At 36.3% G+C, this 26,491-nt stretch overlaps 3 protein-coding genes and 1 non-coding gene across 4 annotated transcripts; 3 read left to right on the top strand and 1 right to left on the bottom strand.

Annotated features, from left to right (window-relative positions):
- The first annotated feature begins 4,726 nt into the window (after positions 1-4,726).
- On the top strand, positions 4,727-8,312 carry LOC123902422 (protein SIEVE ELEMENT OCCLUSION B-like). Its single transcript, XM_045952155.1, has 7 exons — positions 4,727-5,020; positions 5,149-5,238; positions 5,946-6,379; positions 6,454-6,548; positions 6,706-6,839; positions 6,925-7,383; positions 7,476-8,312. Exons 1-7 carry the CDS (start codon positions 4,805-4,807, stop codon positions 8,049-8,051), a joined length of 2,004 nt encoding a protein of 667 aa, XP_045808111.1. The 5' UTR covers positions 4,727-4,804; the 3' UTR covers positions 8,052-8,312.
- Positions 8,313-20,695: 12,383 nt separating this feature from the next.
- LOC123889487 lies at positions 20,696-22,223 on the top strand. The gene is made up of 2 exons (XM_045938837.1): positions 20,696-22,135; positions 22,203-22,223. Exons 1-2 carry the CDS (start codon positions 20,696-20,698, stop codon positions 22,221-22,223), a joined length of 1,461 nt encoding a protein of 486 aa, XP_045794793.1.
- Positions 21,080-21,186, bottom strand: LOC123903367. Its single transcript, XR_006807944.1, has one exon. It is a non-coding gene; the product is annotated as a small nucleolar RNA R71 (small nucleolar RNA).
- On the top strand, positions 22,148-23,786 carry LOC123902423. Its single transcript, XM_045952156.1, has one exon. It carries the CDS (start codon positions 22,277-22,279, stop codon positions 23,267-23,269), a length of 993 nt encoding a protein of 330 aa, XP_045808112.1. The 5' UTR covers positions 22,148-22,276; the 3' UTR covers positions 23,270-23,786.
- The last annotated feature ends 2,705 nt before the right edge of the window (positions 23,787-26,491 follow it).

Below are 26,491 nucleotides of genomic sequence, written 5' to 3' on the forward strand. Positions count from 1 at the left end.
TGATGAATCATGTTTTATATTCATCGAGTAAAAGAGAAGAGAATCAGTACTTATATCTTTCAAGTTTGAATACTAAGAGCATCGCCCTTGTTTGTTATCACTGTCAAAATCATTTTTGAGTCATTCAGATATAATTTGATAAACACACACAAGAACACCTTTATTTGCTTTCATTAATTTGAAAATGAGATTTATACTACAAACATATGATTAACAATTAATAAAATCGATGATAAGTTGATAATGAATTAGATAACAAGTTAAACTACTTGCAAATAATGTTCTCATCATGATAAATAGTATTAGTGGCAGTCCTAATCTAGGCGTTTGCTGGATCTTGTTATTTATGCATCTATCTAATTTGTAATATTGCTCCGCAAGTAACATCCTTATTACATATTATTTTGGAGATCCCTGTTGCTTGCTTCATGCACATGTTTATGTTTAATCTATCGTTTCCTTTATGCACAAGATGTCCTTGTTACTAAAGAGCTGCTGTAGATGAGAAGATCAATGCATAAGTGTAACGACATGGCTTTCATTAAGTCCCTGACACACACAATCAGGAAGGACACCTACATAGGAGATCATAAAACACAAGCAACTGATCATGGATATCATTCGGCGAGATAGAAGTCGCCAACTAATATTTCAGGTTGAAGCATATTCCGCAATGACTACCGCAAAGGAACTCAGTCTCGCCACGCCAAAACATAATTCTTTTCCTAGGCGAGGAGCGCCGCAACAAAACACCCATGGCGGTATCATCTTTTGTTTGTTTTATTTTTCATATATTATTATTGTTGAACCTTTAATATATCAAAGCTTATTTGCAGCAATCATGATTAAGTTACGGGCTCTGAAGAAACAGAAAATAAAACAAGGTTGAAAGGCCCTGGCGTTACCTGTAAACCTTACGAGTAGGGTACGTCAAAAACAGAAAATAAACCAAGGTTGAAAGGCCCTGGCGTTACCTGTAAACCTTACGAGTAGGGTACGTCAAAAACAGAAAATAAACCAAGGTTGAAAGGCCCTGGCGTTACCTGTAAACCTTACGAGTAGGGTACGTCAAAAACAGAAAATAAAACAAGGTTGAAAGGCCCTGGCGTTACCTGTAAACCTTACGAGTAGGGTACGTCAAAAACAGAAAATAAAACAAGGTTGAAAGGCCTTGGCGTCACCCGTAGGGGGCGTCAAAAACAGAAAATAAACCAAAGTTGAAAGGTCCTGGCGCTACCTGTAAACCTTACGAGTAGGGGGAGCCAAAAAAAGAAAATATACAGCGAAGAAAGGCAGGATTATCAACACCACCAAAGCTTACACACAGTCAAAACAAGGCGATTCACCATAACGTCAAGTCATAAGATTCTAAAAGCAAGAAGGACACAACCAAATCGCTCGTCATGCAGCGAAACAAGGCGACATATCGCCATACCAGTTACAACCGCCAAAAGGCAACAGGTATAAAGTTATTCATAAAGGATATATAATTATATTTAAAGAGCTAAAGACATTGCAGGTGCAAAGTTAAAAATTTTCAAAGGCGAGATTATTTTCAACACCAGACACAAAGTATAGTGGAAGGGCGACTCCGAGCAGCGCCAATTCTTTTTAAATCGCCAAGAAGTTACAAAATAAGGCGTGCGAGCCTGGCAGTACGAAAATCAACTACAACAAAGAAGTGGCGAAACAGATTACGCCAGAATACTTACAATCCTCAAATATAGAGTGTCAAAGAAAATAAGAAACTCATGTTGAGTAGAAGAAGCAGAAGTATAGACTAACAAAGTTACTAGCCACAAAGTTTCAATTCGTTTCCAAGAAGGAAAGGCGATCCGCGAAAGACGAAGAGGCGAGATTGGTGACAACGCTGGCTCAAAAATGCAAATACGATGGAAAAGAAGGAAGGGCGACTTGCCAACTTGCTCAAAGTCGCCAAGAAACAATGACAACAATATTCAAAGCCACAAATGGCGTACATCAAGATATTCAAAGGTCATAGAAGGGCGAACAAATTATCTAAGAAATATCAACAACAAAAGGAAGGACAAGGCGGCAAACAAACAAATAGTATGAGTCAGCAACAAATAGGCGACATAGAACCACGCCGAGACATAATGATCGTCAAGTTACTTCATTCAAAAGCACTTCGCCTTCTTGAAGCCTCGTGCTTGGGGGGCTGTGTACCGGGCCATGGACCAGGGAGTGATTTATTAAGGCCCAATACGAAAAAAGCCCAATGGGAGCATCTAAAGGAGAAACGTGAAAACAACCATGAAAAACACATGATAAGCATGATCCAACATGACTTGGAGAAGAAGGAAGAAACTTGAAGAAGAAGGAAGAAGCTTGGAGAAGAAGGAAAAGAAACCGCCCACTACCCATGAATTCCTCTCCAAGCAAGGCGGTTATCAAGCAACAAGAGGAGATTTTTTGCCTATAAATAGGGTCTGTTTCAAGAGAAGAAGAGAGAAGTTTTTTCACTGATTCTACATAGACAGTTGATTCATTCTAAACAATCTTTTCATTCTTGTAAAGAGAATCAATTTTTTCTCTGATCATATTTATATCGGTTATCAATCTTGAGTAATACAAATCCCCTATGGATCATCTTCATCTGACTTATAGAACTCCTAGGGTTGTTGGGATTGAACCATGTGTAATCACACCATTTAATCAATAATACAACCCCCTTTGAGTTTTTACCAGAACACCTAACATCGGGTGTAGAATTGAATAATAGAGAGGAGGTAATTTTGTGTTGTTCTTTTTAAACTCTTTTATCTTTGCTTTTGTTAGGCATACTTTTTGCTTGACTTTGTGTTAATATATCTATATCTTTTATTTGGTTTCTTCAACAAAAATAAATGAAGACTAAATTCTCTAGTTAATCATGTATATTTGTCAACAAAAAAAACTTGTATAAATAAATAATTTTATTTCTATAAAAATATAATTACATCGCAAAGAAAATTATGTTTTAAATTTTACAACACCCATTATTTTGAAACAAAATCAAAAATTTAAAAAATCAAGTTTTGAAATGGAGAGAATAGCTATATTATTAAAAATATTAGTTAATTATGTTTAAATTTTTTTAAGTAATAAAAAATATAATTTTATTTTTCAACATATCTTTTCTCATAGAGATGCTCTTAAGAAATATTGATGAACAACGAAAAATAAATGAAAAATAATATTGATAAACAACGACCAGTCTAATATTGATAAACAACGAAAAAGCGAGAGAGAAGAATGAAGATTATTTTTTTTTTCTTTCTGGGTATTAAAAAATAATATATCACCAAGCCCAAGCCCGGCCCGATCCGAGCCGGCGGCGCGCATGTGCATGTGTGATATTTAGCATGGCGTGCCCCGTTTACAAAACTGGGTACCCCTTGGGGCGTACTCCAAGTAGTGACCTTCTAGTATATAAACACTACTAAAGTGTGTGTCCTAACCAATGTGGGACTCAATGTGAACTTTTTCAAATTCACACACTCTAGCTCTTTCACTTGTATTTATTTCAATACCAAGTTCATCATACAAGTTGTTAACTTGTTTCAACATACCTTGTTTTTAATAATAGTAGCTATATTTTACAAACAGAATGCTGACGTGGCAATTGCGAATCCAATATTTTAATGAGATGTCGAATAACATGGTGACACATGTCAGCATAGTGTCATTTTTATTTTTAATAATTATTAAAAATGCAAGGAAGAAGAGAACGGAATTCAAGGAAGAAGAGTGTGGGTTCTGCGTTTCAAAGAAGACGAAAATGGAATGGCTTTGCGTCCCAGAGTATTTATCTGAATTTAGGGGTTTTTTACACCATTTTAAAAATGTAAGGACTATTTGTAAATATAGAGAAAAATATAGGGACTAATAATCTATTTAGAACATGTTTGTTTCAAAACATTTTTCAAAAAAATCAATTTTTTTTTATTTAAAGAATTCACTTTTTTTTATTTCATTTGTGTTTGTTTCAGATTTTTTCCAAAAATCATTTTTGTAAAAAAATTATTTTTTCTTCCAAATGAAATTCAAAATCTATTTTTTTAAAAATTATTTTCTAAAAAAATAGATTTTTGTGATTGTAATCAAACATAAAATAGCTTTAGATTTTTTTCAAAATCTCTACAAAAAAATATCTAGATTTTTTTTTAAGATTAAACAAACAGACTCTTAATCATAAATGACAAAAAAGTAATACTCCCTCTAGCCCTTAATTTAGGAAAAATTTTACTTTTTATATACATTGAAAGATTAATGTATCTAGCCCATAATATAATATAAATCATCAATATTCCAATGCATCTAAAAAATGAACTTATTCTTATATTAAAGATCGGAGGGAGTAGTTTTTTTGGGTCAAGGAAAGTAATAGTTTTTTTTTGTTTTTTGTTTTATTTGAAATGATTTTGATGTAAAAAGATTGCTACACTAAAACAAAGCATTTAAAGCAAACCAACACAGCTTAATGTCTAGCTCAGAAAAATACTTATTAAGAGAGACGTCAACCATCTCAACATCTCAGTCAATATAAGATACTATTACTGTTATTAGTCTGAGCACACTTGGTAAATAACATGCCAATAATAATAACTCTACATCATGTTCACATGAGCTTATCCTAAAAGAAAAAAAATTTAAAAATGAAAACCAATTACTAATTGCTTGGAAAATTCTAGCTCTCAAGGCTATAAATAGGGCAATGAAACTATCACACAAATCACCAAAAATCTTCTTGTAAACCATAACCATAAATTAATAACTCATATCACAAGAGTATTTCTATATTATGGCTTGTCTAGTGAGAACATTTCTTACAAAACAACACGTTCTCATTAGTGAGAATAATGATCATAACCCTTTAACCATGTCTGATGAACTCATTTTGGAAGAGATTTATTCAACACATGTTCATAGTCACACTAAGTTTGATGCTGAATCTCTTTTTAACATTGCTGCTGACATCCTTAAGCGTTCAACCCATGTTGTTGAAAACGTTGTGCAAGTATGTCGTATTATTTGTACCTTAATAATCATTATATAAATTTTTTATTTTATCTATGCATTTTGATTTTTGTGATTTTGCCAACATTTAGTTAATAATATTTGTTAACATTTGTTTAATTATTACAGGGACGTCATGTAAAACAGGAATTATATAACACACATCCCCCTGCTAGCTTCACTTCACCGTTGTGTACTTTGAAGCAAATTAATTCCGAGGTTTTTATTTAATATTTCATTTTAAACTAAGTATATCTGTGTGTGTGTGTGTTAGTTAATGAAAGGAAAAAATATGGTAGCTTGATGAGAGATTTCACTAAAGGTTATAATATTCTCTAATAGAAAAAATATGGTAGCTTGATACGAACATTTTTTTTCCACAAATGCCAAATCTGGTCCAGGAGCTTAATCTGGTTTAGGAGTTAGTTCTGGCATCAAGTTGTTACAGCTCATTCCGATCACAGTTGTGGGAATCAAATCATAATTCTCTTTAGTGCTAATCACCACTATAACAACTAATGATTGATCTATATATACAAGCTATTCTAAAATTGATTATATTTGATTAAAAATGGTTTAATGGTGGATCTGAACTATTCGAAGCAAAAATTAAATATGATAAAAGGGTTAAATAAGTCTTTTCCTCCTACAATTTTTTTGTCAAGTAGTTTGATGGTTAGAAATTTCATCTGTAAGGTGAATAAGTGAGGTGTTCGGGGTTCAAACACCGACCCTTACATATATATAATGTGATGACTCTGCCAACTGATATAAGCTCGGAGATACTCATTCCTAGAAATTTAATCCTAATTAAAAAATGACCCACGTGTTATAAAGAACACATAATATATATTTTATTAAATGATGCACATTTTGAAAATAAGCTGATAGATTGAGTGTATGTATATATGGATGGTGGCATGCAGATGTCATGCAAGGTTCCAGGTGAGGAAATAGCTTTCAAAACAACACTAGCAATCCTGAAAAAGCTTTCACACTATTCATGGACTGCAAAAGGAGTGCTTACTCTTTCTGCATTTGCCATTGAATATGGAGAGTTCTGGATGCTATCAGAGCATCAATCAACTGAACCAATTGCGAAATCATTAGCCATATTGAAGAGAGTGCCTCAACTCACCAATCTTGAAGCACTGAAAAAACACCACAATGCAATTTTGGAACTCAACACTCTGATCAAGACAACTTTGCAAGTGATTGATATCATCATTGAGCTGGAAAGACTCAGCTCAATTCATGGCATCAATGCAGTGCCTTTGGAACAATTCCCGGTAGATGTCTTTTGGGTTATCATCACCATTGTTGCAATTGTTACTCAGATCGAATGCCTCACTACTGATTCGTAAGTTTTATTGCAAAGAATATTAACATCATATATAATTAGCAAATTGATGAACTGATTTTCATTTTCTTCAGGGATAAGAGGCAGAACTTATCTCAATTTGGTCAAAAGATTAACATCATAATCAGCAAATTGAGGAACCACGTGGCAGAATGCGCTATACTTATTGGTAATTAGCTTACCATAAAATTTTATTACAATGGCTAATTCTTATAATTTATCATTTGTATTGGATTCGGCAAAAAAATTGTTTGAATTAATTGCCGGAACAAATGAAAGGGTCACGCTAATGAGTGCCTACGGGCACATGTTATTTGAATTCTCAGCTGAAGCGGAGTATATGAAGACACTCAGGAATCTATTTCAAACCCCGACTGAAGTCATGGAAGTGTTCAAAGTGCTGATTTTTCACAAAGATGCTCCACAAGAAGCCATCTATGATGGTTCCACTAAAACATTGGTTAGTAGTAAAATGGTAAAGAGTGTGTTTACTGTAATTGTTAACAAATCAAATATAAAATTTGTATGTTTTTATAATTTACCAGGTTAAAATTAACGAGTTGAAAACGAAGGATGTGCTCTTGTTGATTTCGACCCTAGACATCAGCGATGAAGACATCACAATGTTGATTCCAATTTATGAACGTTTAAAGAGAGAACAAAACCAATACAAGATTATGTGGATTCCAATTGTGGAGGAATGGAATGACAAGCAAAGGAAACAATTTAATTCTTTGAAGTCTAAAATGCCTTGGTATGTGTTGCATCACTTTGCACCCATAAAAGGCATCAAGTACATTAAGGAGGAACTACATTTCATGCAGAAGCCTTTGTTTGTTGTGTTGAACCCAAAAGGAATGATTTTACATGATAATGCATTCCATATGATTCAAGTTTGGGGGGTAAAGGCTTTCCCTTTCACCAAATCCAGAGAAATAATATTAACAAAAGAATCAATGTGGATTGATTCCTTGTTGGTTGATATTGATATAAAGATTAAATGGGTAAGTATTTGGATGGCCACAAATATTTTTATTAAACTTTAGTTTATCATATTTTTCATTCAATTTATGTATGTTTACTTTGAAAAATGAAGGAGGAGGAAAAGTGTGTGATCATTTATGGAGGTACAAGTGCGACATGGATCGAACAGTTCACTGAGGCTGCTGGTAAACTAGCAAGTGATACCAGTATTAAGCAGACAAATACTACAATTGAGTTGTTCTCGTTGGCGAAAGAGAACAAAAATGTAGTTAGCAAATTTTGGAACAAGGTAGAGAGTTTGTTTGTGACAAAAATGCATGATGAAACAAACACTATAACACAACAAGTTGAGAAATTGCTTTCTTACAAGAATGAGGATGGGTGGGCAATCGTGACCCAAGGGTCGGTTGTGGCTTTTGTTGGCCATGGAAAAACAGTTTTGACGACAATCAAAGAATCGGGCAAATGGATAGGTGGCGTGAGCAAGAAGGGATTGCAAGATTCACTTAAAGATTATCATAACATTGTTGCTAAATCTGTTCGTATTTGCTCTCACCTTGAGATTCATAATGCTGCTGGAAAAGTTCCTGATTTTATTGTTTGTCCAGATTGTAATCGCACAATGGAAGTGTTTATTACCTATAAGTGTTGCCACATTAATGAGGATAAGGCTAATGGTGATCATTAGCTATATATAGCATTGGTGAGTTATGTATTAATTAACTATATATGTCTTGTTATTGCATTTTAATATCTATAGTCCTTTCCTTTGAGTGTACGTGAGATCAATATCAGTTTATGTACCCTTATGGGATTGATGCAGCCATGAGTCTTGCATTATTGTTGATCACAGTAAGATCACAAATGCAACTAGAATAAGGCTATTTGTAACTTTGTTTCATTTTGTATTGGTGTTATGTTATGAATAAAATGTTATTTTAAGATTTCACTTTTGAGTGTTTTTGTTCTACTTCAAGCTTAAAGTATGGTGGTACTTTCTTCTGTAACTGAAAACCTGATGGCATTTTCGGTAAGTGTATGTATTGAATCGTGCAAGTAATATCTTTAAAACGGTTATTTTTATTCGATTGAACAAAAGACTTCAGTTTGATTGGTTGCAATTGCAATTAAAATAACAACGAAAATTTCTTAAAATTTGATAATAATAATAATAATAATAATAATAATAATAATAATAATAATAATAATAATAATAATAATAATAATAATATCAGGGATGAGTATTCTTTGCGTACTAACCGTATATTATTAGTCTAATTCTAATATTGAATTCATTCAAGATGTTGTTACCAATTTCCTAGATTGTTTAATCATAATCTCTTAGCAATTAAACCTTTATTCTTAAGATAATTCATAATCTCTTAGCAAATTTAAAATTAAGAATAAGCATATGATTAAGGCAAGAATATGTAATCTCAAGCATTTACAAATTTCATTCTCGTTTCAAATCATGAATCATAAATCAATTTAAAAGTAATCAAGTAATAAAAAGCATTATAAGAACATAAACTTTAAATTTCAACTTTATTTATTTTTTTCTCTCATTGATCAAAACAAAGCACAGTGAAGCCACTAACATTGGTCTAGTGGTGAGGAGTTTTGGTAGTATGATTATATGATATGATATGTTTGATTAATAAATCATGTAATACCATCAAAAATTGGTCCAAACTAAACCATGTTTGATTAATAAATCGATTATATGATATGTTTTAAAGAAGTCATGTAATACCATTAAAAATATTTGTGGTAGAAAAAACGTTCGTGACGTGGACAATGACTCACATGACGTCTATATGATGGTGGCATGCAGATGTCATGCAAGGATCCAAGTGAGGAAATTGCTTTCAAAACAACACTAGAAATCCTGAAAAAGCTATCAAACTATTCATGGACTGCAAAAGGAGTGCTTACTCTTTCTGCATTTGCTATTGAATATGGAGACTTCTGGTTGCTATCACAGTTTCAACCAACTGAACCACTTGCCAAATCATTGGCCATATTGAAGAGAGTGCCTCAACTCACCAATCTTGAAGCACTGAAAAAACACCACAATGCAATTTTGGAACTCAACAATCTGATCAAGACAACTTTGCAAGTGATTGATATCATCATTGAGTTGTGAAATTCTGGTATCACTAGAATGATGTTGCCTAAGATGTCCCAACAACTACTTTGTGAATAATGTTGTTTTCTATTGTTGGCACATCTTATATAACATATAAAAACTGACAGAAAATAAATAAATGACACAAGTAATTGTTAACCCAGTTCAGCCAACTGCCTACTCTGGGGGATACCAATCCAGGAAGGAAATCCACTAATAGCTCTAGTTACTAAGACCTCCAGCAAACCCTAGGATTTACGCCTTAAACTAAGACCTCCAGCAAACCCTTGGTTTACGCCTTATAACCTCGACACTACTCATGCAACTTCTGCCTAGGAACTTCCTAGACATGAGATCCCATCTCACTTCCACTCACACAACACAACCTGTGTTGATTATACAATGTTGGGAAAGATGTGGCGACAACTTGCCAAGACAACACTTCACTTTTGCTTAAAAGCTTCAAGTGAATCACACACGGTAAACTCCGTACTTCAAAGCTTAGGAGTAACCTTAAACTAATAAACTTACTTCTTAGCTCGTGTTATAGAATCCACAAGCAAGAATTACAATCAAATAATAAAAGACTCAACAAAGACTCAATATGTGAACTAATATTTTTCAATCAGATACTTAGTCTTGAACTTGGTCTTCGTATATATAATGATCTAGCACGCTCCTCTTTCTTCATTACTCATAGGACGCTCCTTGTAGCTCATAAAAGGTGATCTGATTCTCTTTTGATCTTCATCAAGAATGTATATAAACTTTCCAAAAGTGTTTAAGGACTTTATAGGATAATTGTGATCATACCGTTGTACCATTAAATCTGTCTTATCCTTAAAACTCCTGATCAGATCAGATCTCTATTACGCGTGCTTTTAAAGTGGATTTCCATAAATAGCAGATGCTCTCATAAATGCGCGAGATTTCCTTGAATAAATATGATGTTGTAACATGTTTTCCAACATCTTGTTAGTATATTTGTTTTAGCAAAATTAAGCCAATTCAAATATCCAACAATCTCCCCCTTTGGCAATTTTTGGCTAAAACAATTTCAGGCCATTACCCTTGAGAGATTAAAAAGCGCAATCCTTCAAATCACCATGGTCACACAAAAGAAGGAATGTTAGAGCATCATTTAAACAAAATTTCACATAGGTGAAAAATATATGCATCAGAGGCAGCAGCAGCGGAGTTATCATCAATTAGCCTCGAGCAAAATAAAACGTGGTATCAGAGCAAAACATATAACATATGTCCTATGTCATCAAAGGTGTTGTGACATATGGGAGCACATCTTCTAGCACATGTTCGTCCAATCAGGGCAGCATCCATTCAGTAGCAAACTCCCCCTGACTTCATCAGCTTGTGCATCATCTCAGGGTAAAATTTTTACTCCCCCTGAATACTTGCTTACTGCTACGTAAAAACATGTCATAACAAAAGACACAACAACATGTAGCAGAAACAAACAAATCAAAGTACTACTCCCCCTTTTTTAGCCACAAAATGTGCCAAAACAGGAAAGTTAAGTATCCAAGGTGCAGAATAAAAAGTACAGACCATGCACTCAGAAGGTGCTAAAATCCAGGGCACAAACAACCCACAAACCAAATAACAAAGTGCAGTAAAAAAAAAACAGTAAAAAGATTACAAAATCATTCATTATCACTGCTATCAGAGGCTTCATCCTCATCTGTAGCAGTTTCATAATCTTCATCCTCATCTGCATTGTTTTGATCACCTGTAGCAGCCACATTTGCACTAGCTTTGACAGGTATTTCATCAGCTTCCAAGCCTTCAATCATCTGCAAGAACACTTTCTTCCTTTCCTCAAGCTCAGCCTGCTGTTTATCTATTTCCTGACATTGAACCTTTAAGCCAGCAATAATCTCCTTTTTGGTCATAACACCAGCTCCAGCAGCAGATGTCCCAACATGATCAGTAACATTGTGATTACCAAAGAGCTTATGATGAAAAGTAAAACCAGATTCCCTTTTCTTGGGAGTGTCAGTCACAGCCTTAATGTCTGGATATTGGGCCAAGATGATTCCACATAACAACGATGGAAATGCTATTGGCATCTTCACAGCTGTTGATCTAATATGCTTAATGGTTTGATCAAAAATAAAGGTTCCATAGTCATAGTCAAACTTGGTTCCTACAGCATATATAAATCTACCCAGGTTTGTAGCAACATTGGTTGCATGCTTGGTTGGCACCCAATTTGTTGACCCTATCCTATTGAGGATGGCATATTTGACATTCAATTTACTAGTGGGTATCAGCTTCTTTGTGGGCCAGACCTTAACCTTACCAGCAGTTATTTCAGCACTCACAACATCATTAGCAACCTCTAATTCAGCCTTAGGTTCTACAGACCTACCTAAGTAATTATTGATGACAACAGGAGAAAAATTGATACATTTACCTCTGACAAAAACTTTGTGGTAGTCCTTGCTCAGTGGGTTATCACATTCTTCAGGGATGTTCACCAGAAATTCTTTCACAAGCAGCTCATAGCAGGGACTGAAGTCACAGACTATCTTCATCAGACCAGCTTCTTTAATGTAGTCAAAGATGTCTTGACATTTGAGAGCATCTTTGGTCAGTTCCCTTTCAACAGCCAATCTCCTTTGGTAAATGTAGTCCCATCTCAGTGCAAAGGCAGCACGATGGAAGGAGATGTTATCACAGGGGGCTTCTTCAATACCTAGAGGAACCTTCTTTGCAGTAGCCTTCTTAGGGTTTGGAGATGAGATGTTAGCAACATCTTCAGCAGCATCATAATCTGAGTCACTGGATGACTCCTTCTTTCTCTTCAGTGTCTCCTTCTTCTTGACAAGAGGGGAGAGAACCTTACTCCAACCTTTGACTGGTCCAACACCTTTTGTTTTCACTCTTGGTGCAGGAGTCTTGCTTGCAGTGGCCACAGCCTTCCCTGTACAGCTTCTCAACCTTTTTGTTATACCACCAGTAGGTTTTACAGCAGTCTTGGTGGTGACATAATCATCAACATCTACTACATCCTTTTCTTTCTCAGCTTCTGCAGGCTTGTCAGCTTCAACCTCTTGCTCATCTGTAGGGATGGACTGGTTGCTCTCTTCAGATTGAGTTTCCTCTTCATCAGCAGAGGCTCCTTCATCACCAATTTCAGTCTCTTCATCTGAGGTCTCAGATGTTGTGACAGTTGTCTCAACATCTTTTGCAGCATCAGCTTCCTTCACAGGTTCTTCCTCAGCGGTTTCAGTTTCTTCATCTTCTCTCAAGGATGTCTCAACATCCTTCATCACAACTTCTTCTGTTTCCACAGGGGCTGATTTTTCAGTTACCATTTCAGCAAGAGTTGGTGATTTATCAGCAATGTCAGGCTCAACTTCTGTATGGGTGTCTTCAATCTCCGTTTCAACAGGCATAGAGTTAAGATCTTGCTTTGCAGCGTCAGATCCCAAATTTTCTTCGCTAGGGTCACCAGCAGGAGGAATTGTTTCAACAACTTCAGACACAGGTTTAGGTTTATGAGATTCTCCTTCCGTTGCTTTCTCAGATGTGTTAACACTTGATTCAAACACCAGATCAGACATACTCAGAGGAATCCTAGACTTGTAGTCTCTTCTCTTTCTTTTAGAACTTCCTTTACTAGATTTAGCAATTTTAGCAGTAGAGAGGGAGATATCATCGCCTACCTCAGAAGTTTCCTTCTTCTCAACAGTTTTTCCTTTTCCTCGCTTCTCAGCGTCATTGGATTGAGCTTTGGGTTTGGATGCATGAACAACTGTAACGGGGACCGCGTCCTTGATAATCTTTGAGGGATCGATTTTTGCCTTTGATCGAGTAGACCGTCCGGTTTTAGCAGTTTGTGAAGATTCAGACATGTTTTGATAATTTTTGAAGGTTGAGAAGATGGATAGATGGAGTTTGATGAGCAAAGTGAGAGAATAGGGTTTGCAGACAAAGGTTAGAATTTGGATGAAAGTATATTGATTGCGTGTACAGACACATTTAAGGGAAGTTTGTAATGATTTCCCTAAATTAGCGTGCATTGAATGATGGGAGAGAAAACGGTTTCCTTTTGCACGCCTCAACTGCTGTAACTGCTATGCTTCTTCATGCAGGCAAATTCCCAATTTGCCCCTTAAAAATTCAAACTGATTAGCATCAAGCGCCTTTGTAAAAATGTCAGCTAGCTGTTCACTTGTACCAATGTGCTTGAGTTCCACACAATTGTCTTCAACAAGGTCTCTGATGAAATGATGCCTGATGTCTATGTGTTTGGTTCTTGAGTGTTGAACTGGATTCTTTGATATATTGATTGCACTCAAGTTGTCACAATATAATGTCATGACATCTTGGTCGACATTATATTCCTTCAGCATCTGTTTCATCCACATCAACTGTGAACAGCTGCTACCTGCAGCTATGTATTCAGCCTCTGCAGTGGATAGAGACACACAATTCTGCTTCTTGCTGAACCATGAGATCAAGTTGTCACCCAAAAAGAAACAACCTCCTGAAGTGCTTTTTCTATCATCAGCACTTCCAGCCCAATCTGCATCACAATACCCTATCAAAGTTGAATTCTTTGTCTGGGAGTACAGAATCCCATAATCACTGGTGCCCTTTATATACTTCAGAATCCTTTTGACTTGGACAAGATGGCTCATCTTTGGCTTGGCTTGATATCTTGCACAAACACCCACAGCAAAGGTGATGTCTGGTCTACTAGTTGTAAGATACAATAGACTGCCAATCATGCTCCTGTATAGGCTTTGATCAACATCAATGCCATTTTCATCTTTGGTTAGCTTTAGATGAGTAGCAGCTGGTGTTCTCTTGTGTGCTGCAGTGTCCATTCCAAACTTTTTGATCATGTTCTTCGCATACTTGCTTTGAGAGACAAATATGGTGTCTTCCATTTGTTTTACTTGCAGACCAAGAAAATATGTCAGCTCACCTACCAAACTCATTTCAAACTCTGATTGCATTTGTTGTACAAAATGTTGCACCATCTTTTCAGACATTCCACCAAATACTATGTCATCAACATAAATCTGGGCAATCATCAGCTTCTCTTCTTGTTCTTTAACAAACAAGGTTTTGTCATGGCCTCCTTTTCTGTATCCTTGACTAACAAGAAAATTTGTCAGCCTTTCATACCAGGCCCTTGGAGCCTGTTTCAGTCCATAAAGAGCCTTCTTCAGCTTGTACACATGATCAGGATTAGCAGGATCTACAAAACCTTTTGGCTGCTCCACATAAACTTCTTCATGTAGATACCCATTTAGGAAGGCACTCTTGACATCCATTTGGTACAGCTTAAATTTGAAGATGCATGCTATACCAAGGAGTAGCCTAATAGATTCTAGTCTTGCTACAGGCGCAAATGTTTCATCAAAATCAAGTCCTTCAACCTGAGTGTACCCTTGAGCTACTAACCTTGCCTTGTTTCTTGTTACAACACCATTTTCATCTGACTTGTTCTTGTACACCCATTTTGTGCCTATGACATTAACACCATTGGGTCTAGGAACAAGATCCCACACATCACTTCTTCTAAACTGAGTTAATTCATCTTGCATGGCTTCTATCCAGAACTCATCAGTGAGAGCCTCTTTTACATTTTTAGGCTCAACTTTTGAAACAAAACATGAATTAGTAACCACTTCATTAGTCCTTCTTGTAGCAATTCCTTGGTTAGGATTTCCTATGATGAGATCCTTGGGATGGTTCTTCTGGATTCTTATTGAAGGAACTTTACTTACTGGACGAGGTGTAGAAATGGTTGATTCATCATCTGAATCTGATTCTTTTTCTGCTACAGCTTCTTCAGATGTTGGCAAAGTTGTTGCAACATCATCTTCAGTATCAGATGTTTTAGCAGATGTCAAATCATCTATCACAACATTGATAGATTCTACTATTACCTTAGTTCTCTGGTTGTAAACTCTGTAAGCCCTGCTGTTTGTTGAATACCCAAGAAACAATCCTTCTTCACTTTTAGGATCCATTTTTCTTCTGTGCTCTCTATCAGATAGGATATAACACTTACTTCCAAACACATGAAAGTGTTTGACAGTTGGTTTTCTGCCTTTCCACAGTTCATATAGTGTAGTAGAAGTTCCAGTTCTGAGTGTGACACGATTGTGAATATAACAGGCAGTATGCATGGCCTCAGCCCAGAATTGATATGGAAGATGTTTTGCATGCAACATCACTCTGGCTGACTCTTGTATTGTCCTGTTCTTCCTCTCAACAACACCATTTTGTTGAGGTGTGATTGGAGCTGAGAATTCATGCTTGATTCCTTCAGAGATGCAGAATTCAAGAAAGCTTGCATTCTCAAACTCTTTACCATGATCACTTCGTATCCTAACAATAGCAGAGTTCTTTTCTCTTTGGAGTTGAAGACAAAGTTCTTTGAATGCATCAAAATTTTCAGATTTGTCTTTTAGAAATTCAATCCATGTGAACCTTGAAAAGTCATCTACCATGACAAACGCGTATCTTTTTCCTCCAAGGCTCTCCACTTGCATTGGCCCCATCAGGTCTATGTGCAGTAATTCTAGAACCCTTGTTGTGGTAAGATGTTGCAACTTTGGATGTGACATCTTTGTCTGCTTCCCTATTTGACATTCTCCACATATACTTCCTTCCTCAATTTTGAGTTTTGGAAGACCTCTGATTGCCTCTTTAGCTATTGCCTTCTTCATTCCTTTGAGGTGCAGGTGGCCAAGTTTTTGGTGCCACAACTTTACCTCATCTTCTTTACTAATAAGACATGTTGGTACATCTTCTTCTTTAGGAATCCAGAGATAGCAGTTGTCTCTTGACCTTACTCCTTTCATCAACAGCTCTCCTTGCTCGTTTGTAACTAGGCATTCAGCTTTTGTGAAGTTAACTTTCATGCCTTGATCACAAAGTTGGCTTATGCTGATTAGATTAGCTTTAAGCCCTTTTACAAGCAGCACATTATCAAGCTTTGGTAAGCCATGGTTTGCAAGTTTACCAACTCCCTTGATCTCTCCTTTAGCTCCATCTCCAATTGTTACAAAACTGGTAGCATATGACTTCAAATCTTCAAGATAGTGTTCAACACCTGTCATGTGTCTAGAACAGCCACTATCAAAGTACCATGTTTCTCTTGAAGAAGCTCTCAAGGATGTATGAGCTATTAGACCTGTGATCTTCTTCTTTTCTCTCCATTCCTGTCTTGTTGTAACATTAGGAAAGACAGGAGTATAGAATTCTTGATGAACTCTCCTTGGATATCCGTGCAGCCTATAGCAGAAAGGCCTAATATGTCCTTTCCTTCCACAATGATGACATGTCCAGTTATAGAACCTGGGCACAGGATGTTCCATAAGATGTTGCGACAATCCTCCTGACACAAACGTGTTGTTGATTGGAGTATGTATAGTGGCATTGTTGAACTTCATCTGTTGCTTTACTCTTTCATGTTCAAAACCAATGGGCTTAGGTTTCCCGTAGTTTTGTCTTTGTAACATTTCCTCAAAGGCATCAGTACCTTTGGTCATCATTTTGGCCACTTTTGTGACTTGATCCAAGTCAGCTTTTAACTTGGTCACTTCTTCATCTTGTTCAGCAACTTTACACAGGAGGTTAGACTTCTCCATTTCCAACTGTTGAATTTGACTACTCTGATCTTCAACCTTAATGTTGAGATTATTAATGTTCATGAGTAAGTCATTTCTCTCAGTTTGCAGTTTGCCATTGATCTTCTTTTGTTTCTCCAATGCTTTGCAAACTTCTATACTTCTACTATGAAGATCTTTGTAAGTAGCAGCTAGTTCTTCATAAGTTACCTCCTCATCACATGATTCTGAGTCAGATACACAAACTCCTGTTAAAGCATTAACAAATTTGGCAGATTCTTCCTCCTCTGAATCTGTATCAGACCATGAAACCACAAGACTTTTCTTTTGTCTTTTTAGAAAGGTTGGACATTCAGGTCTGATATGGCCAAAACCTTCACATTCGTGGCATTTCACTCCTCTTTCATCTTCATTTGTCTTTTTCTGAAAGCTGGACTGTTTGTTGTTGTTGAATCGACCATTTGGCTTGTGCTTTTGATCCACTTTTTTCATCAACTTGTTGAACTGTCTCCCAAGCATAGCCATAGACTCAGCTAAGCTTTCTTCACCTTCAGATTCAATTTGTAAATCATCAGCATCACTTTTTGAAGCAAAGGCTAGATTCTTATCTTTCTTTTCATTCCTTCTGTTCAAACCAATTTCATAGGTCTGAAGTGATCCTATGAGTTCATCTAAATTTAGACTTGAGAGATCATGAGCCTCCTCAATGGCTGTCACCTTCATATCAAATCTTTTAGGCAAAGATCTGAGTATTTTTCCAACTAGCTCCTCATCTGAGATAGGTTTTCCAAGCGCATCAAATGAGTTTGCGAAATCAAGCACATTCATTTGAAAGTCATGAATGGTTTCTTCCTCCTTCATTCTGAGATTCTCAAAGTTGGTTTTGAGCATCTGGAGCTTAGACAGCTTAACTTTTGATGTTCCTTCATGAGCTTTTCTCAGAATTTCCCAGGCATGCTTAGCAGTAACACATCTCTTTACAAGCCTAAACATATTAGCATCCACACCATTGAAGATTGCATACAAGGCTTTGGAGTTGCCAAGTGCTAGATCATCCTCATCTTTTGTCCATTCATCATGTGGCTTCTTGACATTAGTTTTATTGCCATCTTTGTCAAGAACCATTGGTGGTTCCCATCCACGTAACACAGCCTTCCATGTCCTGCTGTCAATTGATTTTATGAAAGCCTCCATTTTAGATTTCCAATAATCATAGTTCTCAGGACCTGTCAGTAAGGGGGGTTTAGACACTGACCCTCCTTCTTTATCCATTGTACCAGAAAGTACTCTCCCTGGAGCTCACCCAAAATAACAGAACAGGGTGCCTGCTCTGATGCCAATTGAAATTCTGGTATCACTAGAATGATGTTGCCTAAGATGTCCCAACAACTACTTTGTGAATAATGTTGTTTTCTATTGTTGGCACATCTTATATAACATATAAAAACTGACAGAAAATAAATAAATGACACAAGTAATTGTTAACCCAGTTCAGCCAACTGCCTACTGATACGCCTAAAAATATGCTATTTATTTAGTTAATTTACTATTATATTTTAATTATTTTTATTTCGATTTCAAAGTTTTATATTATGAATCGTTACTTATTTCTCGTATTTTAAATAAACAGATAAAAAGTGTACGAGTTGAAGAAAGGAGCGAAAACGAACCAAAAAGAAGCAAAACCGGACAAAAAGGGCCACACATGTGCAGCCAATTGGGCCACACATGTGCAGCCCACACAAAACAAAAGTGGCCCGCCAGCAAACAAGCAATGGCACGCCAGCACAAGCCAAAAGTGGCACGCCAGCAAGGCCAAAGTGGCTCGCCACTTCTCCTCATTTCATCACGGCCATCCAAATGATCAAACGGCAACGCGTGTCTTTTCCTTAAGTCCCACATCGGGAAAAATGTGTTTTGTCCTCTTGTAATTTAGTATAAATAGGTCCCTTTTCTCCACTTTCAAGACACAACCAACTGGTAACAGTTGAGGAAGAGAATTGAGACTAAGATTTAATTCTTGATTTCTTCTCTTAGTTTAATATTTTTATTTCCTACCGTTATGCTGTCGGAATCTGTACTCGAGATTACTTTTTAATTCAGGTTCTTATTTTATTTTATGGTCTTATTTATTTCTTGTCTTTATTTTATTGCTTTTATTTTATGCTTTTAATTTCTGCTTTTATTTTTATGTCTATTTATTTATTTGCTTATTTTATTTTTATGTCTTTATTTTTAGTTATGTCTAGCTAAATTTAGCGTTGCTAGGATGTGTAGTTAGTAGCTAATAGGGGTTCGGTAGTTAATTCGCGCTTAATTAGTTTTCAACCACCAGTTTTAAATAAATACGTTATCAAATAATTCGTCACGAGAGTGAGGATTATTTTAAAGGCAATAAACCAACATTGACGAGAGTTGAGGTTTAGGGTCGGATAGTTAAAACTGACCGTTAGTTCTAAAGTCCGCGAGAGCTATTTAGGATTAATGAGTTTTATATTGATTTTCAAAGGTACTTATATAGGTAAGTGAGCGCGTGAGAGCTGAGCATTTATTTTATCTAAGTATAACGCTAGTCAAGATTTGCGAGAGCTGAGATTAGTGTTTTTAAATCGAATATAATTCTTGAAAACTGACAACGGTTTTATTTTCTTAAGCAGTTTTTAATTAAGCGTTGATTATAATTCGTCACGAGAGTGAGAATTAATTAAAGTAAAAATCAATAGAGCGAGAGCGTGAGATTTCTACTAGATAGTAAAAACTGAACATTAAATCTAATTCGCAACGAGAGTTGGGATTAGAGTTAATTAAATTATATTGTTTTTCAAAAAGTATTTTATTAGCGGGTGTGAGGACGAGAGTTAAGCACCACCTTTATAATTTATAATACTATCTGAATTGTATTTTTAAAACAATATAGTTTCGAAAATTTAATTGTTTACACCACTAAAATTTAGAAGTAATGCAACTACTTTGTAAAGTATTTTATTAATTTCATGATGAGAGTTGTGAGAGCTGGAAGTGAGAACGGCTTTCGCCTGGAGCATCGATTTTATTAAAATACGACAATTAGATGTGGTAGTAATTTTGTCTAGCGCGAATTAAGCATTGAACCCTCTGAAGCAACTAATAGCACGTCCTAGCAATATTTTATTTACATATTAAAAATCTAAAAAATATTTATTTCTCTTACTTTAGTTATTCAATTAATCATAACCCTTTAAATCATCAGCCTTAGATTTACAAAGCAACACTAGAATACGGTAGGTCGATTATTGGTCCTTTGGGTTCGATATCTTTTAAAACTACACGACACGACTGTATACTTGCGGTCATTGTTGTCGGCACACGATCAAGTTTTTGGCGCCGTTGCCGGGGACCAATTTAGTCGATATTGTAACTCCAGTGTTACACCGTAGAGACTAAGGCAATTTTATTTTACTTTTATTTTACCCCGATTAGTTTGTTTGTTGCATGCCAAGCACTCGCTCTAGAGGCGAAAGATTGGTGCAACTAGTTAGCGAACCTGAACGTCTTTTAAGACGTAGAAATTTAGAAAATCAATTAGAGATTCCTCTTCCCGATTTAGTCATGGCGGAAGCCCCACAAGAACGACCATTAAGGTCCTACGCTATTCCTTCGCAAGAAGAACCGCACAATAGCATCGCTGCCCCCGCTATTGAAGCAAATAACTTTGAGCTTAAACCTTCATTGTTGTCGGCCGTACAACAAAACCAATTCTCCGGAAACCCCACGGACGACCCCAATTTACATTTGTCCATATTTTTGCAATACGCGGATACCGTGAAGGCAAATGGTGTCAGTCCCGAAGCTATAAGACTTCGCTTATTCCCATTCTCGTTAAGAGATAAAGCTAGAGCCTGGCTCCAGTCCCTACCATCCAACTCAGTCGCAACATGGGACGAGTTGAAGAAAGTCTTTTTAGCAAGATATTTCCCGCCTAGCAAGACTGCTATGCTAAGAGCCCAAATCAATGGATTTAGACAAAGAGACAATGAGTCTCTCTTCGAAGCATGGGAAAGATATAAAGAAATGATTAGGATATGTCCTCATCATGGGCTCGAAAATTGGCTAATTATCCACACCTTTTACAATGGTCTCTTGTATAATACAAGAATGACAATAGACGCCGCAGCTGGTGGCGCACTTATGGATAAACCATACAACCAAGCCTATCAGCTTATCGAGAGCATGGCTCAGAACCATTATCAGTGGGGAAACGAGAGAACAACAGTAGAGAAACCTCAAACGAAAGGTGGAATGTACGAAATCAGCAACATGGACCACATCAACGCCAAGTTAGATGCCTTAACTCAAAAGATAGAGAGTCTAACCAACGCACCCAAAGCCACCGTGGCTGCAACAATACAAAATTGTGAGTTGTGCGGAGCTCAAGGTCATACAATCGCTGAATGTCGACTTCTAACCGAAGCTCCCAACGACCAAGTGAATTACACTCAAGGGAACTCTTACAACCAAAACCAGAGAAATCACCCGTATCTTTCGTACAATAGCAACAACGCTTTATATGCACCTGGCCAAGCACCTACTCCTTCGCCACCAGGATTCCAAAAACCTGCTCAAAATGCTCCTATGAAGTCAAACCTTGAATTGATGATGGAGAACTTCATAGCCCTACAAACTCAAACTAACAAGGAATTCCTAAATCAAAACATACACACTAATGAGCAAATTAAGCAATTAACAAGCAGGCTAGAACTCTTGACCACTCACAATAAGATGTTAGAAACACAAATCGCACAAGTGGCACAACAACAAGCATCTACCTCTGCTCCTGCAGGCATATTTCCTGGCCAGCCTCAACAAAACCCTAGGGGACATGTGAATGCTGTTATATTACGAAGTGGGACACAATATGATGGACCAGCTGATCCTAGAACTAAAAATCCTACCATGCAACCCAATTCCGATAAGACAACCGAGAAGGAGAGTGAACCAAAAGAAAAGGAGGATAGTGGAGAGGAAACCAAAGAGAAAGAGAAACCTTACGTCCCCCCCCCACCATATAAACCACCCATCCCGTATCCTCAAAGATTAGTACAATCCAAAAACGTAGGGCAGTTTAAGAAATTTGTAGAGCTTCTACAAAAACTAAACATCACAATACCTTTTACGGAAGCCATTACCCAAATGCCCTCATACGCTAAGTTTCTCAAAGAAATTTTAACTAAAAAGAAAAAGATCGAGGATGAGGAAATCGTTATGCTTACTGCCGAGTGTAGCGCCATACTCCAAGATGATATGCCTCCTAAGCTAAAAGACCCAGGAAGTTTTTCCATACCCTGTGTAATTGGAAATTATGTAATAGATAGGGCCCTATGTGATTTAGGAGCCAGTATCAGCTTAATGCCTATGTCCATATGCGAAAAACTTAATTTAGGAGAATTGAGACCAACTAAAATGTCAATACAATTCGCTGACCGTTCTGTCAAATACCCCTTAGGTATACTAGAAAACGTGCCAGTACGTGTAGGTCAATTCTATATCCCTACCGATTTTATAGTCATGGACATAAGGGAAGATTCCAATACACCTATCATTTTAGGAAGGCCATTCTTAGCAACTGCCGGAGCCGTAATAGATGTAAAGGAAGGAAAGCTAACGTTTGTAGTAGGTGAAGAAAAAGTCGAATTTATTTTAACGCAACTCATGAAAGCACCAGCTATAGACGATAGTTGTTACATGGTAGACGTCATCCAAGAATGTAGAAAAGAGAGTGAGAAGGATCAAACTAAACATTCTGAAATTTTAAAAACTTCCACTCCTCCAACTCATAAAAATGGTGATGACGACCTAGCTAAATGTTTAGAGATTACACAAGTTCCTAAACCTAGCCATGTTAAACCAACTTTAAAACTAAAAACTCCATCAAGACTCCAAAAAGGAACCCCTGTGGCTCCGAATAAATTAAAAGGTCCCGTTTCTAAGAAAATACCTCCCGACATATTAAAAGACCACCCAGAAAATAACATCGCTCAAAATAAAATACCCCCGGGTGTCTCTAAGAAAAAGAAAGAAAAAAAGAAGAGAAGACCTATGAAATGGTCTGACATTTTCAAATGGAGACCGAAGAATATTGAGCATAATTTAAAAGATGTGAATCTAGAGGAGGAACCATGTTGACCTATAGGGCTAAATAGTCGAGCTACCGACGTTAAACAAAGCGCTGCATGGGAGGCAACCCATGAGTTTTCTTTAATTTTTTTTAATTTTTGCTTTCTCTTATTTTCTTTTTTATGACTATCTCTAATAATTCTGTGCCTAATAGAGCTCCCACGCACATTTCTCCAAATGTTGCTGCTGGTGGGGGCGAAAATATTGTTCCACCTGCACACACTACACATTTTTTCTAACACTTTTGCAGGTAGTTCCTCCTCATCAAGGCAAAGCTCCATCGATGATGTACTCCATGAGATACGCGCCCAAAACGCACTAAATCAAGAGCGCGATGGATTATTCTATGCCATGCATCAACAACAAGAGGAGATGATGGAACGAATGACATTCATGCAAGCCCAGCAAGACCAAATTCTTCAAAACCAACATGAGATGCAGGGCTATTATCATAGGTGGGAGAGCTCCGAAGAGCACCGTCAACAACAGCTCGACAATGTCATACAAGAGCTAGGCGGTTTGAGGCTTCAGTTGAACAATTTCCAAAATTATCAACATCCTCCCTCATGATCTCTCCACCAGGTTTTGTGCTCCAAAGCTACACTTGAGTCTCAACAGTGAGGACACAGTTGAATTTAAGTTTAGGGGAGTATTCTACCATCCTTATTTTATTTCTCAGTTATTTTATTTTTTACAATTTCCCTTTTCGCAAATAAAATAATAGCACTATTTTCGGGTAAATTTTAAATTTTTCCTTTTTCTTGAGCCAAATTAAAATTTTTTCCAAAGACTTAGGACAATAGCTCACTTAGAAAGTATATAGGTTAAGAAAAGACGAGAGGCTAAGTTAAGGAAATTAGGGAATTTCACAACAAAATCGGTATTTTTCCAACACCCAGAAGTCTCCCTAGTATAGATATCAATTTGAATAACCATTGTGCCAAAATCTTCTGATTCAAATTTGTGGAATCCTTTAGTAGTTTATCTATCCAGTCGGACACCATCTATGAAGTCACACATTAAGTAGGTTTGTCGATGAATATAAGCGAATCATCTAAGCAAATTCTTAAGGTCATACTGTGGTAATACGGTTAAACCTTTAAAAAAATATATATATATATATATAAGGTCATACTGTGGTAATACGGTTAAACCTTGGAAAATATTTATATGGTTGCTAATACAAAATTTGTATCATCAAATTTGTATCATCAAGCTAATTGCAGGTTGAAAAAGATGAATAAAGACGCTAACCGGCTTTCTTACCATGTGTGTGACATAGATAAAAGGGTCTTAATGTGACTGTCTAGAATGAAAAAGGATGAAACAAAGGAGAAGATTTAGATTTTAGTACAACGACATGATCCGAATTCGATATGTATAAGAGGGAGAACTTTGTGTGTCGTTGAAATACCCTTCTTGAATGTGTAAAGAACCTAACTAATTAATCTTAGCCGATCTGAATTTCTGACCACGTACGAGTACTTGTGCTGCTATTTTTCTCTAAGTCTGTGTGTGTGAGTGCTTCGCATTTCAAAAGTTTTCTATATGCAAGCTGAATTGCTTGAGGACAAGCAATGGTTCAAGTTTAGGGGAGTTTGATACGCCTAAAAATATGCTATTTATTTAGTTAATTTACTATTATATTTTAATTATTTTTATTTCGATTTCAAAGTTTTATATTATGAATCGTTACTTATTTCTCGTATTTTAAATAAACAGATAAAAAGTGTACGAGTTGAAGAAAGGAGCGAAAACGGACCAAAAAGAAGCAAAACCGGACAAAAAGGGCCACACATGTGCAGCCAATTGGGCCACACATGTGCAGCCCACACAAAACAAAAGTGGCCCGCCAGCAAACAAGCAATGGCACGCCAGCACAAGCCAAAAGTGGCACGCCAGCAAGGCCAAAGTGGCTCGCCACTTCTCCTCATTTCATCACGGCCATCCAAATGATCAAACGGCAACGCGTGTCTTTTCCTTAAGTCCCACATCGGGAAAAATGTGTTTTGTCCTCTTGTAATTTAGTATAAATAGGTCCCTTTTCTCCACTTTCAAGACACAACCAACTGGTAACAGTTGAGGAAGAGAATTGAGACTAAGATTTAATTCTTGATTTCTTCTCTTAGTTTAATATTTTTATTTCCTACCGTTATGCTGTCGGAATCTGTACTCGAGATTACTTTTTAATTCAGGTTCTTATTTTATTTTATGGTCTTATTTATTTCTTGTCTTTATTTTATTGCTTTTATTTTATGCTTTTAATTTCTGCTTTTATTTTTATGTCTATTTATTTATTTGCTTATTTTATTTTTATGTCTTTATTTTTAGTTATGTCTAGCTAAATTTAGCGTTGCTAGGATGTGTAGTTAGTAGCTAATAGGGGTTCGGTAGTTAATTCGCGCTTAATAGTTTTCAACCACCAGTTTTAAATAAATACGTTATCAAATAATTCGTCACGAGAGTGAGGATTATTTTAAAGGCAATAAACCAACATTGACGAGAGTTGAGGTTTAGGGTCGGATAGTTAAAACTGACCGTTAGTTCTAAAGTCCGCGAGAGCTATTTAGGATTAATGAGTTTTATATTGATTTTCAAAGGTACTTATATAGGTAAGTGAGCGCGTGAGAGCTGAGCATTTATTTTATCTAAGTATAACGCTAGTCAAGATTTGCGAGAGCTGAGATTAGTGTTTTTAAATCGAATATAATTCTTGAAAACTGACAACGGTTTTATTTTCTTAAGCAGTTTTTAATTAAGCGTTGATTATAATTCGTCACGAGAGTGAGAATTAATTAAAGTAAAAATCAATAGAGCGAGAGCGTGAGATTTCTACTAGATAGTAAAAACTGAACATTAAATCTAATTCGCAACGAGAGTTGGGATTAGAGTTAATTAAATTATATTGTTTTTCAAAAAGTATTTTATTAGCGGGTGTGAGGACGAGAGTTAAGCACCACCTTTATAATTTATAATACTATCTGAATTGTATTTTTAAAACAATATAGTTTCGAAAATTTAATTGTTTACACCACTAAAATTTAGAAGTAATGCAACTACTTTGTAAAGTATTTTATTAATTTCATGATGAGAGTTGTGAGAGCTGGAAGTGAGAACGGCTTTCGCCTGGAGCATCGATTTTATTAAAATACGACAATTAGATGTGGTAGTAATTTTGTCTAGCGCGAATTAAGCATTGAACCCTCTGAAGCAACTAATAGCACGTCCTAG

The sequence above is a fragment of the Trifolium pratense genome, linkage group LG1, assembly GCF_020283565.1.
Source record: "Trifolium pratense cultivar HEN17-A07 linkage group LG1, ARS_RC_1.1, whole genome shotgun sequence".
In the NCBI taxonomy this organism is placed as follows: domain Eukaryota; kingdom Viridiplantae; phylum Streptophyta; class Magnoliopsida; order Fabales; family Fabaceae; genus Trifolium; species Trifolium pratense.

Coding starts and splice junctions, on each gene's coding strand:
- LOC123902423 (XM_045952156.1), top strand. CDS start 22,277: ATGCCCTCATACGCTAAGTTTCTCAAAGAAATTTTAACTAAAAAGAAA.
- LOC123902422 (XM_045952155.1), top strand. CDS start 4,805: ATGGCTTGTCTAGTGAGAACATTTCTTACAAAACAACACGTTCTCATT. Junction 5,021..5,148: donor TTGTTGAAAACGTTGTGCAA/GTATGTCGTATT, acceptor TAATTATTACAG/GGACGTCATGTAAAACAGGA. Junction 6,380..6,453: donor GAATGCCTCACTACTGATTC/GTAAGTTTTATT, acceptor CATTTTCTTCAG/GGATAAGAGGCAGAACTTAT.
- LOC123889487 (XM_045938837.1), top strand. CDS start 20,696: ATGGCGGAAGCCCCACAAGAACGACCATTAAGGTCCTACGCTATTCCT. Junction 22,136..22,202: donor AAGAGAAAGAGAAACCTTAC/GTCCCCCCCCCA, acceptor CCAAAAACGTAG/GGCAGTTTAAGAAATTTGTA.